The sequence below is a fragment of the Gossypium arboreum genome, chromosome 9 (assembly GCF_025698485.1).
Source record: "Gossypium arboreum isolate Shixiya-1 chromosome 9, ASM2569848v2, whole genome shotgun sequence".
Lineage (NCBI taxonomy): Eukaryota > Viridiplantae > Streptophyta > Magnoliopsida > Malvales > Malvaceae > Gossypium > Gossypium arboreum.
In genome coordinates this window covers 15,105,346-15,125,179 of record NC_069078.1, presented here as the reverse complement: position 1 = coordinate 15,125,179, position 19,834 = coordinate 15,105,346, and the positions used below count along the sequence as shown (strand labels likewise).

At 33.4% G+C, this 19,834-nt stretch overlaps 2 protein-coding genes across 2 annotated transcripts; one reads left to right on the top strand and one right to left on the bottom strand.

Annotated features, from left to right (window-relative positions):
• The first annotated feature begins 1,430 nt into the window (after positions 1 to 1,430).
• On the top strand, positions 1,431 to 4,273 carry LOC108453796 (probable protein S-acyltransferase 7). Its single transcript, XM_017752100.2, has 5 exons — positions 1,431 to 1,867; positions 1,998 to 2,180; positions 2,669 to 2,965; positions 3,098 to 3,331; positions 3,413 to 4,273. Exons 1-5 carry the CDS (start codon positions 1,772 to 1,774, stop codon positions 3,932 to 3,934), a joined length of 1,332 nt encoding a protein of 443 aa, XP_017607589.1. The 5' UTR covers positions 1,431 to 1,771; the 3' UTR covers positions 3,935 to 4,273.
• A 688-nt stretch (positions 4,274 to 4,961) lies between these two features.
• LOC108450674 (uncharacterized) lies at positions 4,962 to 13,565 on the bottom strand. The gene is made up of 19 exons (XM_017748398.2): positions 13,436 to 13,565; positions 12,804 to 13,143; positions 12,421 to 12,666; positions 11,956 to 12,146; positions 11,705 to 11,876; positions 11,420 to 11,557; positions 11,071 to 11,251; positions 10,721 to 10,866; positions 10,260 to 10,436; positions 9,532 to 9,642; positions 8,654 to 8,770; positions 8,385 to 8,538; positions 8,128 to 8,288; positions 7,936 to 8,022; positions 6,899 to 7,215; positions 6,558 to 6,639; positions 6,045 to 6,184; positions 5,670 to 5,901; positions 4,962 to 5,590 (listed from the first exon to the last, which is right to left on the bottom strand). The coding sequence occupies exons 2-19, from the start codon at positions 13,128 to 13,130 to the stop codon at positions 5,270 to 5,272; spliced, it is 3,300 nt and encodes a 1,099-aa protein (XP_017603887.1). The 5' UTR covers positions 13,131 to 13,143; positions 13,436 to 13,565; the 3' UTR covers positions 4,962 to 5,269.
• Positions 13,566 to 19,834: the final 6,269 nt, after the last annotated feature.

The following is a 19,834-nucleotide window of genomic DNA, read 5'->3' as shown; positions in this document are numbered from 1 at the left end:
AGGCGGAGAAGAAGTGTTCTTCGGGGATTCAAAAATAGAAAGACAATATTTCGAAGATATTATCTAAGGATATTTCTTATCAATGACTTTCATGAATAAAAATAGAAAGTTATTTTAGGTTTTTTAAACATACTAGTCTAAGGGCTTTTTCTCAATATCATTCAACAGAAAACATTAAAACAAAAATTTGTTTTTAGCTGTTGCACTAATGCTAATTTTCGTTATTCTATAAAAAATTGTGATTTTCTCTCTACTATACAAACAAACTAAATTGGAAGAAAAAAAAGGAAATGGGAAGGTTGTAATTAAATAACATAGTTAACTGCGAACAAGTAAATGTGAAATTCAATCTCTTCACCCTCTTATGGTTATCTTAGCAAATCCCAATATAATTGTTGGATTTCTCCTTTCATTTCCATAGTGTTTTTCTTTCCATCAAAACATATATATATATATATATATATATATTGAAAAAATTAAGGGTAAAATAGCAATCAACAGGGATGGGTTGTAGTGTTTCAAAGTGTGAAGAGGGAAGAGGTTCTTCGGCATGTTATCAATTCAGAATTGTTCATCGAAAGAACGGTTGTCGAGCAGTTGTGGATAACATCCTCTTACTCTCATCCAATTCCAAGCCCTTGCCTGAAGGTGGCGATGGAGAAACGCATGCAAAGGAACGTAATAAGAATGTGAAGAAGATGAATTCAGAGGGGAAGAAAGGACCTGAAAAGGAAAAAGAGGCTTTAGATAAGGGAAAGGACGATGATGATGGACATGATAGCTTTGAGCTTCCTCGTTCCCCAAGTTTCAAGATATTTTGCAGTCCCTCGCTTAGGGAAAAAAAAACCTCACCTGTGCCTTTCTAAAATTGTAAAATGAAGTACATTTATCTTTTTAATTATTACTTTGATGAAATTATAAGTGAATTTGAGGTCACCCAATTATTAAAGTCATCATTTGATTATATTTCTTTTAATTTTATCATTAATATTTTTTATATTTGATTTTAATGATAGTATGATAATAAATTTATTTATAAGTTTAATTTTAATTTTTAAAAAATTAATCAATTATGCATTTTGTCCCTTTAATCTTAATTCTGAAAAATACTTTTTAAGGAATATATATTAAAAGATTAGAGTTTTTGTTGGAGTAATGGATATATAAAATGCTAAAGAAATAAAGTGCAAAATTTGGGCATCATTACACCAATCTAAAGGTTGCGTTATCCAGCTCATTTGCATTGGATAAAATTGAAAAAAGAGTCACAATCTTTATATCCAAATTTAATAAATGAGTTTAAAGTTTGATTTGTTAATTTTAGATATATTTAAATTTGGAAATGAACGGATTTGATCTATATATTTTTGATATTTTAAAGATTTAATTTTTTTTTAAATTTGAGACTTAATTTAAAATATTAACAGTAATTTGAAATAAGAAATACCTACGGATACGTTAATTCGACTCAAAGTTCAACAAGTGAACCGGATAGGATTCCCGGTCGAAGAAACAAACCCCAACTATTGGTCCCCTTTCCTCTTCTTCGTTTGAAAGAAAGAGTTCATCCCCTTGACCTTTGTCGCCGACTCCTTCTCGACTCGCTATTACTCATTGAACTCGCCTCTCCTTGACTCACTCTCACCATGGCTTTCCATTTTTCCACTTAAAACCTCATTCCTTTCTTCTCAAAGTCTCATCTTTTAAGTTCTTTTTATTGTTATTATTATTATTCTGAAAGTTAAATAGAGAGAGAGAGTAAAAGGGAGAGATGTATGTGGCGCCGCCAACCCAGCGATCGGATCCGAGTTCCATCGGCGGCGGACCGGGTGATTTACGGGTTTACCAATCCTGGAAAGGCAGCAATGTAAGCCTTTCCTTTTTTGTCTTCGAATTTTCTATAGTAATTTTGATTATAAGTAATAGTTAAAAGGACATGAATTTTGCAAGGGCTTTAAATTTATGTTTTTTTTTATTTTATTTTTTTATTTTTGCAGATATTTTTATTTCAAGGGAGGTTTATATTTGGACCAGATGTAAGATCATTAGGGCTGACTATTTTACTTATATTAGCTCCAGTCTCCATTTTCTGTGTATTTGTTGCTAGGAAATTGATGGATGACTTTTCTCATCATTTGGGCATTTCAATTATGGTTGTTGCTGTTGTCTTCACTCTCTATGTAAGTCTTTCTTCAATTTTCATGTATCAATGAGTTGCTATTTATGAAAAAAAAAAAAAAAACTTTTGTTACAATGTTAGGAAGATGAAACAAACCCAATTTAGTGTTAGTTCATGATGTTCTCGAATTACCAGTGTTTACATTGGTTACACACCCCCTTCTGTTCTTGGCTTGCTATATTGACTCCAATTTGCAATTATCTATGATCATGCTTTTATGGTCCCCCTTTTATTCTCATGGCAGCTTAGAATAGCATTAATATGAACGATACAAGAATACGAACAGATTCTAGCTTATAAAGTATAATAAGCTTGTGCTGTCTCGATTCTACCATGTTTCGAAAGATTCAAATGGTGTCTTACATGTACAAAAACAAAAAAAATTCCCCCTGGCATATTCAGATTTTGTCAGGCATTTCGGAGAATCTTTGTAATTTTCTCTGAAACAGAACTTGAAGCTCATAAATGTGTTTGTTTCTTCTTTTTCAGGATTTAGTTCTTTTACTGCTAACATCTGGGAGAGATCCTGGTATAATTCCACGTAATGCACACCCTCCGGAGCCAGAAAGTTTTGATGGAAATGCGGATGTTGGGGCTGGGCAAACTCCACCGTTACGGTTGCCACGAATTAAAGAAGTGGAAGTCAATGGGATCTCTGTGAAGATCAAATATTGTGACACTTGCATGCTTTATAGGCCTCCTCGCTGCTCACACTGTTCGATTTGCAATAACTGTGTAGAACGATTTGATCACCACTGTCCTTGGGTGGGGCAATGTATTGGACTGGTATGTAGGAACTTAGATTAGCATACTTGTTTGTGGCAGCAAAATTTTCACCACTGTCCTCAGATTTCCTCATTTTTTTACTGTCTACTTATCTCACTTCTTTATTTTTTTATTTTTTATTTTTGTTTGCAGCGAAATTATCGGTTCTTCTTCATGTTTGTCTTCTCAACAACCCTTCTTTGTATATATGTTTTCGCATTCAGTTGGGTCTACATTAGTAGGATCATGGCATCAGAGGACACAACAATTTGGAAAGCAATGATTAAAACTCCGGCTTCCATTGTTTTAATAGTTTACACGTTCATTTCAATGTGGTTTGTTGGTGGTTTGACTGCCTTCCATTTGTATCTAATCAGTACAAATCAGGTAAGATACTCATCCTTAATATGTTGTTACATTAGTTCATTTGTTAGATCGATGTAACACTCTGTTCCTTTGCTTTTGCAGACAACGTATGAGAATTTCAGATACCGATATGATCGTCGAGCAAACCCTTATAACAAAGGAGTGGTTGACAACTTCAAGGAGATATTTTGCTCCAGCATTCCATCATCCAAGAACAACTTCAGGGCGAAGGTGCCGAGGGAACCTGTGTTACCAACACGAGCCAGTGGTTTTATGAGTCCGAATATGGGGAAGGCCACGGATGACATAGAAATGGGTAGGAAGACAGTGTGGGTTGATAATGGGGCCACCACTGATGATTGCGAAGGGCAATTCACAAGTGAGCGAGTAAATGTTAAGGAGGGTGAATTAGGAGAACTATCACCAGATTTTAGGAGTACAGTAGATGGCACAGGTGAGCATGCCAGTATTCATCCCAGGCGATCTAGTTGGGGTAGAAGAAGTGGTCAATGGGAAATGTCACCCGAAGTTCTCGCTTTGGCAGCTAGAGTGGGGGAACCAAATCGAGTTATTGGAAGTAGCAGCGGCCGCAACAATTTGACAACCGAAAACCAGCAGACATAACCAAAGCGGTGATATGAGAAAAGGGTTTGACTGCTAAGGTGTGGCTCTTCTTTGAATCATGTGTATGATGGGGACACATTTGTTTTTGGCTTTGGCAGGGTGTTTGAAAAGTGTTGGTTTGGCCCTTTGTGCTTTGAGGAAGAATTGGTGTGTTGTATCTTGTACGAGTTGAGTATTTTTTTTTTTTTTCTTTTCTAATTTTAGTGACCTTGTGGATTCATTTTAGTGTCTTATAATTAGAAGCTGGATTCAAATTTGCCCTTGGGTTTCTTTTTGTTTCACTTGTGTAATAGAATACTTTACTAGTAATTACATACTTGTCAGTTGATGTTTGCTAAATCTTACTTTTTATATGTGTGCAAGGAGAGGATAATTGTGAGTGTCGTTAAAAACAAGCGAAGTCAGGAAGCTGCCAAGTTCATGAAACTAAAAAAACTTATACATTGAAGCTTCCTAAATCCTGACCTTATTTGATGTTTTAAATTCTGTTGTTAGTGCAGACAATAATAATCTTATACGTATTTGAAAAATAAAACGCATGGTAGATTTTTAGTCCCTAGTGAGAACTTTTGATACCATTGTCAATGTAAGTAATAACTATCTTATATACGTTTATTAAAAACATATAGCATTTTCCATGTTTCACTTGTGAACTATGATAGGCAAAAGTACTTAGGAGGTACTCTTATAGAGATTGATTATTAAAAAGAATTAAACAAAGTAAAATTTTAAAAGGATTAATATTTATTGTTTAAATTTTTTTATTTATAAATAAAAAAATATCATTTATTGTTTCAGTTAATATTTTTAAAGCTTTTATCATTCTAATTTCTACAAATGTAACCTATTGTTTATAGATGAAAAAATTGTCATTTTTAAATGAAAACTATGTCAAAATTTGACCTTATTTTAATTTTTTAAATGATGCAGATATTAAATCCTATCTGTCGATCATATAAAAGTAATTTCAGTATAATAAATTAATAATCCATACATCAATCAAAACAAGTAAAGAATTACTAGGAAATCTTCAAAACTGCAACTTTCACTTGATTTGTCTAAAAAGGGCTTCAAAATAAACATATTTCTCTAATCTACAAATAACCAATCCTTTTCAATCCAAATGAAATCAAAATTACATGACAAAATTCTCCTCAAAAACAAAATGGTTTTTCAAGCAATAATGGCACATCCGCATAAAAAGGGCTCTACCTTTTCCTTCTAATATCCCATCAAAATGTTATCATTTAACCTCATGTGCCAAAAAAATGGGGCCTATAAACTCCAATCCAATCTGATCTACTGTCAATGACAAGGCTGAAATGCAGTTAACTTCTATTGTCTGCGGGGTTTCCATTTTCCTCTGTCACGGGGTGCTCCGGTCCAAACCTGTACGACAGTCGACGCGAAGGAAATGATACTAACGGCACCCATGGCATACATTGCTTTATACGGTACCATATTGAGACCAGAGAGATAGCAATATATTCCAGCTATTAGGTAGATGAAACTCAGACTCATTTCCTGACCCAGGATTCGTGGAAAGGGCAATGAGGAATTTCCCAATGACTCCGAACTAAAGATACCATGTAGGATCATGCAGATGCATAGGAGCGAATCCAGGAACCTAGGAAAGCTCTTGTGCATTCCTATTCTCTGCAATCCCACAAAAACGTTGTATAATATCAACCATATAAATGAAAAAGTCATGGAAAATGTAGGTGAAATTTAATACCTGCAACCAAGATACCAACGATGGACCAAACATTATTGCTGCAACAAGGTGCAGCACCAGTAAGCCATGCCGTTGATGGAAGATATCTTCTTGTGCTTGACTATAACTGGGGCGGTTTTCTTTTGAAGGGGAACCAGGCTGGGATGTAACTTGCTGAGACGAACAATTGCCTTCACTTTTGTCATCAACTTCCTTTTTCCGTACATTGCTGCGTAATGAGGCTGTCAAAGAGCTGTTACATAAAAAGGGAAAGCATACCAACAAAACAAATTAGAAGTTCGTACGGAAAATAGTTGAGTGCAAAAGGTTGAATCTACCAATAAAAAGTTAAAGGGAACCAATATAATGGTAACGATAGAGTCAACCGGCACTTACTTGCACAGAAAGCTATGACAACGTAAAGCATGAGAGAAGAGTAGAATTAATAGACCAAGTGCCGGATGTACAAATGTAGACAAAATAATTGCCATGAATATTGGAACGAATAAAGGTCTGGCTCTTAGAATCCTTACCACCTGTTCCAAAAATAAATCAAGATCAGAATAAACAAATCAAAGCATCAACTGTGCACATAAAATGGAGAAAGACAGATAAATCTTCAAATACTAGAAATTGTTATGTTCACCAGATTAGACATTAAATTACTTGCACTTCTACAAGCCTCATATACAAATGGCAAGTACAAAACCGAGAAAGCCAGATTCAAGCCATGTTGGAAGTGGTATTGTTGAAATGGGAACATCCATACACAGTTATACTAACTAAATATGCTATTTAACCAGAGTGTACTTCAAAGTTTTGGTAGATGCAAGGAGATTATGAATCCGAAAGATTTGACAGAGATTGAACCCACTAAATAGATATAGATAGTTGAGGCCAAGAGTTTACCTTCAATGAAAAGAATCTGGATGAAAGATTCATAAACCACTGAAGAAACAAAAAGAAAAAATTTCCTTTCCGTAGTTGCCACCTGCAATCAATTAAACCTAGCATGAGGTAGAATGCCAAAATAGACATCATTTAGAAATGAATGCTATATGATACATATATCAAATCACCCAATTCTATCAAACCATGATAATGGAAGTTGGAAAAGAAAAGAGAAAGTTGTTTAGTTTTCTCTAGGGATTTTCTTCAATTATCTAAAGTATTCATTGTATATAATTCACAAAATATTCATCTTGACATTTCGCTGTTAATCCAACAAGAAAGGTAGACAGTCGACCAACCTCCTCTTCATGGAAACATGTAAATAGGCAGCCACATAGAAGACCAACTCGGATATCAATATCAGTAGAATTATAAACCCATTTGATAATAGGTAACAAGTTATTGACACAATGGTGAAGCTACAGAATGGAGGAAATGGTTGAGATGTTATGAAGGAAAAGAACAAGCAAAACAAAATAGGTACAACAGCTAAAGGCAAAAATGGGAATGGTATTCTTAGGTTGGTCTCCACAGCTTTTAGTATAGAAGGAATCGGCCTTTCATGTGCTTGTCGCATCAGAGCAAAGAATAAAACAGCAACATTGAAGGCAAACATCTGTACAAGAAAGTCCAATATCATGTGAGTATCATAGACTGTACATAGTACAAATCAAAACAGCAGCATATGGTACTATAGAATCTGATGCTAGAATTTTTATCTTTCTCTTCATTCAAAGACCTAAGAGATAACCATAAAATACATGACTTTCATAATATGCACAAACTGGGAGGATACGGCGTGTCCTTTATTAATTTGCTTCAGCACATGTAGCTTCTAAACATTTACTAATAGCTGTTATAAAACATTTCCACATCAAAACTCATTCCTTACATAAATCTCTTGGACATCATCATCAGGTTCCCTGGAGAACCCTTATAGGGAACTGCTTCTGGTTACAGCACCCTATATTTTTACATGTTTCGGTGGGAAACAGTTCCTAGCTTGTTTGTGTTACTGTTATAAGTATGTAGAGAACAGCCATTGCATTGCAATTGTTATAGGCTAGCACATTGCAACATATAATTTCAATTACAACAAGCGCACTGTGATTTTCAAATGTAAATAACAATGCAATATCATTTCAAATAGCAGTATTTTGATATTGCACAATATCTTCACACAAGTGAACTCAGCTAGAGGTCATAGCATTCTAAAGCAACATCCACCAGATAATTTCTAAATATTATTTCACCTTTTAGGATGTAAAAAAATTAGTATCTGGATTTAGACGAAACCAGGAAAGAAAAATAAGCACTGAATATTAGATTGGCTCACCTTTGGACAGTATAGAAGCAAGTATCTGCTAGCTGCTTTAGTTACAGAAACAGCTAAGCTTGCCTTGTATGAACAATGTGGGTCAAGCTGCAGTGGTATCAAGAAGATAAAGAGCTGTAAATTTCAAGAAAAGAATAACAGAATTTTGAAATTAAGGTAACATTTACGTGCAAGAAAGATGTGGCGCATCACCAGTAAAAGAACAACGGTTTTCTCAGCCCCAGTAGAAGTCCAAAGTGCTGGGGAGGAGTCAACCACAAGAGTCTCACTGTACAGGTTTGGAAATATATGAAGACCAGATGTAGGATCCCAAGCAAATGCTATAGGTGGGAAACAACGCTGTTTGCAGAGCTCTAAATGGCTCAGCAGAAAAGAACAACATTCAGGTCATGAAACAAGCGTCTAGAACTTCAGGATTGCAACGGAAATGGAAACACTAAGATTCTTACTAGTATTGTCCATATCTCCACCTTCATCAAGAAGCCCAGAACCTTTAATTCCACAGCTTGTAGTTTTCAAAGAGAAAGTAACAGGCAATAGGCCTAAATTAATTGCAAATGACAGATTGAAAGCAAGGGGGTGATCTTCCTTAAAAATGATATCCTGCACAACATCAAAATTATTACCAAATAGTCATCATCTGGATGAAACTACATTAAACATGTCTTTTAAGTTTCCAAACTCTCTAAAGTAAGATGACTGCACTATAGGTATTCACCTCATGAAAATGTCTTGATGAAAGCATCGATATAGGAGAGAATTCTATCTCCCCTTCATCTGGATTAAAGAACTGCCCAATTGCCATGGAGGTGGTTGGTGGACTGCCTGAAATAGTCTGAGCACCACAGAGTCAATGCAAACAATTACTACAATAATTTTAAACTATATCTTAAATGAGAGAGAAGCACTACCATTTTTTATTTAAAGACCAAAAGGCAATATGAAGAAGCCCGACTTTTTGGCATACAAAAAATATGTGCCTTTTCATGTATTGCAACAATAAAATTATTACTCTTAAGACCTAGGAATAAACATATTATGATGGAAAAAATTAACTCTGCATGAGGCAGGGATAAACAGTCTAGAATCAAAGTCATGCATACCAATGCTTAATATTTTTTTAGGTTCAATTTTGATAGGTTCCACAACAGGTTGAAAATCCCAAAAACGCGGTGAAAATAGTTATGACTAAAAGGTTTCAGCATTCAACTATCCTTTTAGATCTCAAAATATAGTTTTCTACTTTTTTCCTACAAGGACAAACGTATTTCAAATATAGATAGCTAAGTTAATGCACAAAACTATAAGTGTCAGCACTCAACAACCCTTTTAGATCTCACAGTATAGCTTTTTACTCTTTCAACTTTAAGGTCAAATGCATTTCAAATATAGATAGCTCAGCTAAAGCACAAAGCTATCAACAGTGAATCAAAGATAAAAGGTATATGATTGGTTCATGATGTATTCTTATAAAGGTGAATCCTTAAGATAAATGAGAATAAAAGAGGCAAAGAAATATCCAGAAACAATCCTATTGTGCATGATGTTGATGTTCCTGTAAAAGGAAAGGACATTAAGGACTAACGGCAACAATACCGTATGAGGTGCAACTGAGATAGTCAGATATCTGAAACCATGCATTTCCTCAGGACCCAAATGAAGTAGAGCAGATGGAGATGCTTGCTCAGTCTGACTGCCAGGCTCAATCTGGTAAGCAGAGCATATAAAAACAGGAGTGTCAACGTAAAATACAATTACTATGAATCAGAATGCTTAATAAGTTGCTGCTCCAATAAGAACAAAAATTACCAATTAAATTGGTTAGTAACAAGACTTAAACTTTCCAGAGACTATTTGGAGTGGTTTAGGGGACAAATAGCATTAATAGCATGAATTAGGGCTGAACAAACATTAATAAAGAAGATAGAACTCTATAAAACTTAGGGTTTAAAAAACCTTTAGTTTCTTTATATTAATTAAAAGGCAAAATAATGCAGGCTGTTAAGTTTACAGCTATTTGTATTGGCTTTCTTGCAAGTAAAGTTACTAGACTTTGTGCAAATAAAGTTTTATTCTTAACCCTCGACTTAACCCTCAAACTAATAATCTTAGCTGTCCAAAATATATCTAATACTTAAATTATTATAAAATAAACTGAAACAATAAAATAATAAAGCTCCTGCGTTACCATTTGAGTTTTACATATAAAAGATCAAGAGACTTGCTACATACTCCCAATAGGTGCATAGCATAAATAGTAGCAAGTGCTTGAGCACTATTGTTTCCCCAAATAGAACAACTTCAAAAAGTACAGTCCTTAGTACCTGCCTTGGTGCTTGTCCTGCAGGAATTTGAACCATCTTTGATGTCACTTCCAGAACACTCTTACCAGCAGGCAAATCTGAAGGCAAGTTCCCTTTCTGGGGCCAAAGATGAACTCGGACTCCAGAACAAGGAGCAAGGTTTGTCACAAATATAAAGTGGCTTTTCTCGTTTGACCCCTGCTCATAGAAGTACACTAAATGAAGTTAGCATTGTCTAGTAAGTCAAAAAATAAAAGGGGCAATGGAGTTTTTTTTTTCCTATCTGGGGAGGTGTCTTTTTTTTTTTTTTGGGGGAGGAGAGGAATATTAAGCTGAGAGGAGCAGCCTTAGTGAAACTTTGTCGCTTAGAAGAATTTCTGCCTTGACAAGATATAAACCTGTGCAATTAGGGTTTAGACATTGCTTACACAAATTTCCAATGAGACAAAAAATCTAAAAGTTGGATGTGAAATAAAGCTTACCAGTTCCAGTATGTCCAGCCACCGCCTTCTCCCATCCATAGCCAAAATGTTAACAGTTTTTTTCTGAATATACAAATCCCTCTCAGGGACGTCATCACTCCAATGAACACTGCTAGGACAGTCAGAAAAGGTATGATCCTGAGAAACTGCAAGCATAACATAACATATCATGATTAGAGAAATTTAGGAACTATATATTTACTATTATTTCAAGGAGTATTCAAGTTCAACCACATATTAATAACTTTCTTTTGTGGGCTAGGGTAATTACATGCATATATATCTCCATAAAGAGTTCCTAAGTTTCATAAAATATAAAATTGAAACATTAATGTCCTGATAGATAATACCAGCAGTGTATTTTACATCCTTAAAAGGGACACGAGTTGACCAGAATAACTGTGATCTCCACTTGAAACTTTGCTGTATTCCACTACGAAGCATCTTTGATAATATTGCAAGTCTTTTTTGAGTGTCAGAAAGCGGCTGGCCTCTTCTGGAGTCTATCAAACTAAGGAGAGTATGCGACACCTACATGAAACATTTACATTCTGAAATGTCAACAAAAATTGTGCTCCAAAAAGCTGAAGCATCTCAATGGTAGCCACACCTGACCACCAAATGAAGTAAATCCAGCTCCCAACTTAACTATCCAAAAGGAAAGGGAGAGAAGCAGTCAGGAAAATAGATTCCACTTACTTGCACAACTAGTTGATTGCACCAACAAATAGCTTGATGTTCCATCGACAGCCATACATTTTTCATGCTTGTACTGCTTATCATAAATCCATGAGTGGAAGGAACAATGCCATCCAGGGATTCCAATTTTGAGCGTACCTATAGTCAGAAAAGGAGACCATGATATATTCAGGCAAGGTTCAACATTTCAAGCAAGATATATACTTAAGACATAAAGCACCAATTGCATTTTATAGAAGCAAACAATCTAATCCAAACCATACCACACCAAATTTCGAAGAATACCTGATAATCATTATAACCACCAGAAATGGAAACAATAACTACATGAGATAGTTTTGGGCTTGAGACATATTCTCCGGTTTGAGCGGTTTGAACATCATAACCCTGTCTCCATTCTTGATTTATGCTTTCATAATAGTGACCCAGGGATGGCTGCAATGCCACAGGAGGGGATCTGGATAGAAATAGCAGATTCTTAAAGGGAGAAATAGAATTTTAAAGAAAAGATAGACGAGAATTCTCAAAGAGCTCACTGGTGGGGACTTGAAAGAGTGAGAATAGTTTCAACAGTTGATTTCCTTAGATGGGGGTGGACCGTAGCAGCTCTAGCAACGAAACCACCCATAGAGTGACCAATCAATATAACACTTTTTGGCAAACTAGCAGTGATTGCAGCACCTTCTCTTTCCTGGGCATCATGCGATTCTTTATATTGATCCAAAATCTGCAAGAATAAGTTGGGTAATTATGAGCCTTCAAAGACAAAAATGAGGCCTGATATGACATTGTCAAACAAACAAACAAGGTAATCTATGATTTAGTTGATTTAACCTGTTAAACTCTTTATCTCTTTACAGTACTTTAAACATATGAAGTGAAAAGTGTGACCTCAAAACAAAGAACCATGCATAAAACATTCAAAATTCCATGTCAAACGGTTCAAATAAAAACTATCGCCAAGTTCTCATTGTAAACTAAAATTCAAAGGAAAAAAATACCCTGTGAATAGCATATACAACATATTCAGTGTGCTCTTCAAGTATCCGACCATCCATTGCGGAATGTTCCCCCTCAAGATCCACAGAAAACCAATCTAGCCTGTTAGCATATTGGTTTGGCAATTGAAAGTCATTCACATCCGCATTCCCTCCCTCCTCAGAAGTTAGATAAGCTTCTCTATAGAATGTATGTTCAAGTGCACCTCCTTGATAAGCTCTCTCAGATTCAGCTGCCAAGGAACGAACCTATAAGAAGGGTGAAAACTTGTAAACACCCTTTAGAAGCAACTCCATAAATTGAATAACATACTTGTGAGTTATTGACTATCTACAATGAAGCACTAGCAATTCTAACAACAATGGCAAAAAAAGGAGGACCTTGCCTGTTTGTAGCTACCGCCATTTCCTGGAATAAAGAGAACCGGAACTCCTTTGAGACTCTTCAAGTGTTCCTTAAAATCAATGTTTCTCCAACCTTCGTGATACAAATACAAACCATATTTTGCGGACAAGACGGCCTTCGCAGTGGAAATGGGGATATAAGTCGGATACATATATGTCATGACACAACCATTTGATATAGGCTTCAATAAACCATACAAAGTAACTACAACAACCCATAGCAGCGCAATAATAAGCACCACTGCTCTGAAACTAGGCCTAAACCCTTGCATTCTCGAATCATTACTATTCCTTCTCTCGCTTTCCATAATTCAACATTCACTACACATAAAAAAGGTAGATAAATATTCAAAAATAAAGAAGGAAAAAGAAAACAAAATCATCTTAGGAATGCTACATTTGAATAAACAAACGAATTTTTAAAACTACAGGCAATTAGAAAAAAAAATCTATTTAGCTTAATTATTAGCAGATCTACTCCAGAAAGCATAATTAGAGACGAAATAAAGAATAATAACAAATTTCATTTGAAAAGCTTAAGAACAAAATGAAGGTTTTTCAGTTTATCTGATTTGAAGATATAAAAAAAAGGATGGAATTGTGAAGGCGAAACCTGGTCGGAAATGAAAATCCAAAGCATCGTGAGGTAGGAGAGAGATAGCATTAGCGGATTTGCTTTCTGTTGGAAGGAGACGAGCCGGAAATGGAAGGGATTGTTTCTAAATAACTGAATTTTAGGATCTGGCGGTTTTTCTTGTGGGTCGGATCCCCAATTTTAATATGGGCCGGTTTGAATGTTTGGACCTCAACCCCGGTTCAGTGGCCTTGGATCGCGGAATCTTTACTTTCTCGATGCCATTTGGGTTAATTCACTAAAAGTACTTAAACTATGCACCGAATTCTAGATTGGTCACTAAGTACGTTCCAATTTAATCCCCAAACTAAAGCAACATTCTAATCAAGTTTTCCTTTTAGTCTAGCTTCCAGTTTCAATCTAATGCGGTTCATTTCTTAAACACATATGCATCAGATACACGCTGATAATTTAACGACAAAACTAACAACTAAATTAACAAAAGGATCGAACTAAAGCAATATTTTAATTTAAGGATTCAATTGGAACGTCTCAAAATTTAAGAAACAATTTGAAATTTAGCCCACAATTTATAGACATTTGATGCAATTAATCCATAAAATTTTTATAAAATATGGCGACAAGTTTATCTATCCCTACACTTTAACTTTAATATTGAATTTATTTTTTGATTTACTTTTATTTAATTGAATTAGTAATAATAATCTCTTTTATTGAATTTTGCATTCAGTTTTAATTAAAATAATTTGAAGTCAACACTTAATAAAAATATTTTCTTAAAATGTTTTATCTTAAAGTTAACAACAATTAATTAATTTAGTATTGAAATTTTAAATCTAATAAAAAGTTTATTTTATAAAAGTTAAAAGCTTTTACTTTTTTTATATCTTTCTATTTTTCATCTATAACACATATAAAAGTATGAATTTGGAAAAAAACTTTTGAACTAATGAGAATGTTTTTATTTTTCATCATATTATTTCAATGACATTTAAAAATAATTATGATATTTAATTTAGAATTATTAGTTAAAAAATTATACTAATTTTAAAATAGAGCTATTAATTGAATAGAACTTTAAACATAAAATATAGGAAAAATTATGATAATTATAATCATAACTAAATTACAATAATTAGTTAAATTTTTACATAAAAATAGTTGTGTTAATTTTATTGATGTAAAATAAAATTTTTGCTTGAAAAGAATTCTAAGTATCTTAATTATCACTTAATTATTGTTAGAGTTATATATTAATTAAAATTTGAGTTTAGTTTTATAAATAACACCTCGTAGTTAAACATATTTGATCAAATAGTGTCCAAGAAAAATTACTTGGTAAAAAATAGAATTTGTTAATATTAATAAGTTAAAACTATATAAAAATAATGGAGTTTTAAAGCGATGATTTTAAAAAGACAATATCAAATTATATTTGAATAATAATAAAACTAGAAAAATATGGAAGATATTTTAATTGATGATGAGATGATATAAGACTATGATCTCTTTTAAAATTTTTGTAAGTTGAAATAGCATATTGAGAAACAAATGGATATTATTTCATTGTTAATTACAGTATATTATTATTTTCACTGGGCATTAATTACTGTTTTAATTGGTATTTTTTAATATTATTAATATAGTTATTAATATCAAATCAACTTTTCAATGAGAAAAACAACAAAGCAAAAGATGGATAAAAGAGAAATTATTATTGTAAATAATAGGTAATTAATATTCTTACTTTATTTATTTATATTTTTCAATTTGAGTTTTATATAATTTTAATTTAAAATATTGCATGATAATTAATCTTTCACTTTATATTTTTTTCTAATTTTAATTATACATATTGATTTAGAACATTACATTTATTATTAACCTTGTAAGGAGATTTTGTTGAGAATGAAAGACAATTTTAATGAGGAGCAATTTCTTTAAAATTATTTTGATGAAAATATTATTTTATTTTATTAAATTAATTTATATAATAAATAAAATTAAATTTTATATTGAATTACTTTACATTTAAATTATTATGTTTTCATTAAGAAAAATTATTATTATTTTAGTTTTAAACAGTAAATTTTATCTATTTATATAATAAGTAACTTTATATTTATATATAATATTTTTGGCCACTTATATATAATATTTATCAATAATAAATTTATATAATAAAATCTAAAATATTTATATTAATTATTATTATGATCAATTTATTTATTATTAAGAAAATAATAAATAAAAATTAAATAGTGACGAGTTTAATTTATCATCTACAATGAGTGTTTGCTATTTTTTTCTCTGAATTATATGGTTCTATTCATTGAATGAATTAATGAATTTACCTTTAAGAAAAAATTATATTACTTCATATTTAAATAATAACTTTTTAGCATTATATTTGAATTATGAAAACAATTTATTATTTCAATTATATATATTATTTATTATTTTGTGTTTTTTATTATTTAAATAAATCAAAACTATTTTATACATTAAATATGATACAATTCAAATAATGAATTAAAAGATAATTAAAAATACATTATTTAAAAAGTTAGTTAAATGTATGTAGCTTTAGAAATTAGTTAAATAAAAATTAACTTAATTTATTAATTTCCTATACTTTTATAACTTAACTTATTAGTAGTTATTAAAATAAAACAATTGTAAGAATTTTTATTTATATTAAATAATATAATTTAATTAAAAATAAATTTGATTATATAGATGTCACTGAACTTGATTAATTGTTAATTTTGCCACTAAATTTTGAAACTTATAAAGATGTCATAATGTTATTTCATTATCACAAAATATCACTTAACCGTTTATTGCCATTATTTGATAACATGCATCTGACATAACAAGTTAAATATGCCATGTGTTTGAAAAAGTTGTTTTTTAATATTAAAATATTTGTATTTCTTTATTTTTCTTTTTTTTTTTATTCTTTTCCTCTCTTTCCCTTTTCTTCTTTTCTTCTTTTCATCTTATTTCTCTTCCCAGCAAACCCTAGCAGCTACCAATGGATTCCACCCCCACGGTGGCTTCCCCAGACATTGAACCCGTAGATGGATCTCTCAAGGCTATCCCTTGATTCCGATAAACTCAACCTTAACCCTTAATCCTATAATTGTAACTTCTCGACCCTGAAATTTAAACTTTAAAAAACCATTCAAAGCTAAGTCATGACAAAAAATAGTACATGGAATAGAAAATGTGAGTTAAACTTAAAACACATGCATGTATTATCTAGGAAATGCATCCACCAAGTCCCATGCCTTCAAAGAACTAATGAAAGGGAAGTGTGGTCACTAAATGTTTTATAGTCTTTGGACTTTCAGAAGCACCCAATGATATCCTTATAATCGTAGAGAGTGTGCCATTATTTCCAATTCCAATACCTTAAAAAAAATCACATATATGGATTTTTTATTGTAATTTCAAACTCATATTAAAATTGAGTCCGCTATTAAAAAAATAAAAAAATCACAATATATGTCCTTCATAAAACAACAATATATATGATTCATAAAACAAAATTGGTGTCTAAGAAGTTGAGCTGAATGTGAACGCTCTAGCATAGAAACAAAACCATGAGCATAGCCTATGCTCATGAGTAGCGTGAGTATGAACATGGAGATTATTGGAACCCACCATTGTTTGAAAAGTCAAATGGGGTGGGCACCGAAAGTAGAAAGTAATATTGGTTGGCAAGTTGGGTTAAAAGTTGGCATGGGATAATTACAATTTTGGTCCCTAATTGTATAGGGACATTGCAAGTTGATCCTTGAACCTCAACTATAAATAGGCCTAACCATTGCTTACTTTCTTCATCCCATAATTGCCATTCTCTACTTAAGGCATTATTCTCTCTCTATTTGTAAATTTCACTTGTAATTTTGGAGTGAAATATATTTGGTAGTGCTTGAGGGCGTAGGCAAAATTCTTTGAACCTCGTTAAAATTCGTGTTCTTTATTATTTATTTTGCATATTTTGTGAATGTGATTGTAGTGATTTATTGTGCTATTAAATTACGATAGAGGATATTCGCTAGGAAAGACTTGGTATTTAAGTGATCTTCGTGATCTACCTCTCTTTCCGGAATTGAACTTAGTATGATTTTTCAGTACAATAATTTTACTCTTTCACACGCTTCCGTGCAACAATTGGTATCAGAGCCAGATTCGTACTTGGGGAATACGACAATTTATGGTACTATTCACGTATACAGCACTATTTACGTATACGGTACTATTTACGTATACGATACTATTCACGATATCTGATCGTTCACGATACCGTAGTTGGGATTGAGGAGAAAAATGGCAGTGAGATCGTCATCGCAAGGACCATCGTGACAAATGCAAAATTTGAAGTAGAGAAATTTGACGGTACCAATAATTTTGGTATGTGGCAATGTGAGATCCTGGATGTCTTATGTCAGCAAGAGCTAGATATAGCCCTTGAAGAAAAACCTGACAAGATGGATGACAAGGAGTGGGCCAAGATCAATAGACAGGCGTGTGGTACAATCCGCCTATGTTTGGCTAAAGAGCAGAAGTACTCTGTCATGAGGGAGGCATCATTGAAGCAGTTATGGGATACACTGGAAGAAAAGTTTCTAACGAAAAGTCTTGAAAATAGGCTTTATATGAAAAAGAAACTTTATCGATTCACGTATGCACCCGGTATGTCGATGAATGACCATGTAAACTCATTCAATAAAATTTTAGCAGACTTGCTAAATTTGGATGAGAAATTTGAAGATGAAGACAAGGTATTATTGTTGTTGAATTCCTTCCGATGAATATGATCATCTTACCACCACATTGCTTCATGGGAAGGACACGATCACATTTGATGCGATCAGAAGTGCGTTGTATAGATCCGAGACTCGAAAGAAAGATAAAAGAGATCACAGAGATACAAGCTGCGAAGTCTTAACGAGAAGAGGTCGTTCACACAAGAGCAAATCGATAGAAGGGAAAGTCCAAAGGAGACCCGCCAAAGATGAATGTGCCTTTTGCCGTGAAAAGGGCATTGGAAAAAGAATTGTCCTAAGCTACAAAGGGCAAGGCTATTTCTAATGCATGTAGTGGAGCATGATGAGGAGTCAGACTTTAGCTTGGTTGGCATGGCAATGGCATGTCAAATGGATGAGTGGATTTTGGATTCAGGATGTACTTACCATATGTGTCCTAATAAGGACTGGTTTTCTAGTCTTAAAGAGCTAGAAGGTGGAATTGTTCTTATGGGCAATGATAGTGCTTGTAAGACAATGGGAGTAGGTACAGTCCAATTGAAGAATCACGACGGCTCAATCCAAGTCTTGACAGATGTTAGCTACGTACCTAGCCTGAAGAAAAATCTTATCTCATTAGGGGCCCTAGAATCTAAAGGGCTTACAATCACTTTGAGAGATGGATTACTAAAAGTAGTAGCTGGGCAATTGACGGTGATGAAAGGCACAAGAAGAAATAACTTGTACTTTTTAAATGGAAGTACAGTTATTGGATCAACATCAACAGTTTCTACAAAAGATGTAGATTCAGAGGCTACCAGATTATGGCATATGCGATTGGGACATGCTGGTGAAAAAGCTTTGCAGACATTAGCGAAGCAAGGCTTGTTGAAAGGTGCAAATTCTTGAAAAATGGAATTACGTGAACATTGTGTTCGGGCAAGCGAAGAGGGTAAAATTTGGTCCAAAGAATTCACAATCTGAAAGGAATTCGGACTACATTCACAATGATGTGGGGACCTACCAAAGTAGCTTCTTTGGGAGGTATGCACTATTTTGTTACTTTTGTTGATGATTATTCAAGAAAAGTATGGGTGTATCTAATGAAAAGAAAAAGTGAAGTTTGGGATGCATTTCTGAAATGGAAAACGATGGTGGAGACTCAAACTAGTAGAAAGGTCAAACGACTTCGATCAGATAATGGCACTGAGTACAAAAATGATCCATTTCTACAAGTATGTCAAGATGAGGGCATTGTGCGACACTTCACTGTTCGGGATACACCACAGCAGAATGGGGTGGCAGAACGCATGAATCGAACTATACTCGAGAAAGTTCGATGTATGTTGTCCAATCTTTGGATTGGGCAAAGAATTTTAATGAGGCGATTACATATGTGTGCCATCTAATTAACCGCTTGCCATCACCGTAATAAATGGAAAAACTCCTATGGAGATGTGGACTGTAAATCACATCGATTATGATTCTTTACATGTATTTGGTTCCACCGCATATTATCATGTAAAGAATCTAAGTTAGACCCAAGAGCAAAGAAAGCATTATTCTTGGGTATAATCGATGGAGTAAAAGGATACCGTCTCGTGTCCCGATACAAGGAAAATTGTTTTCAGTAGAGATGTGACTTTTAATGAATCAACCA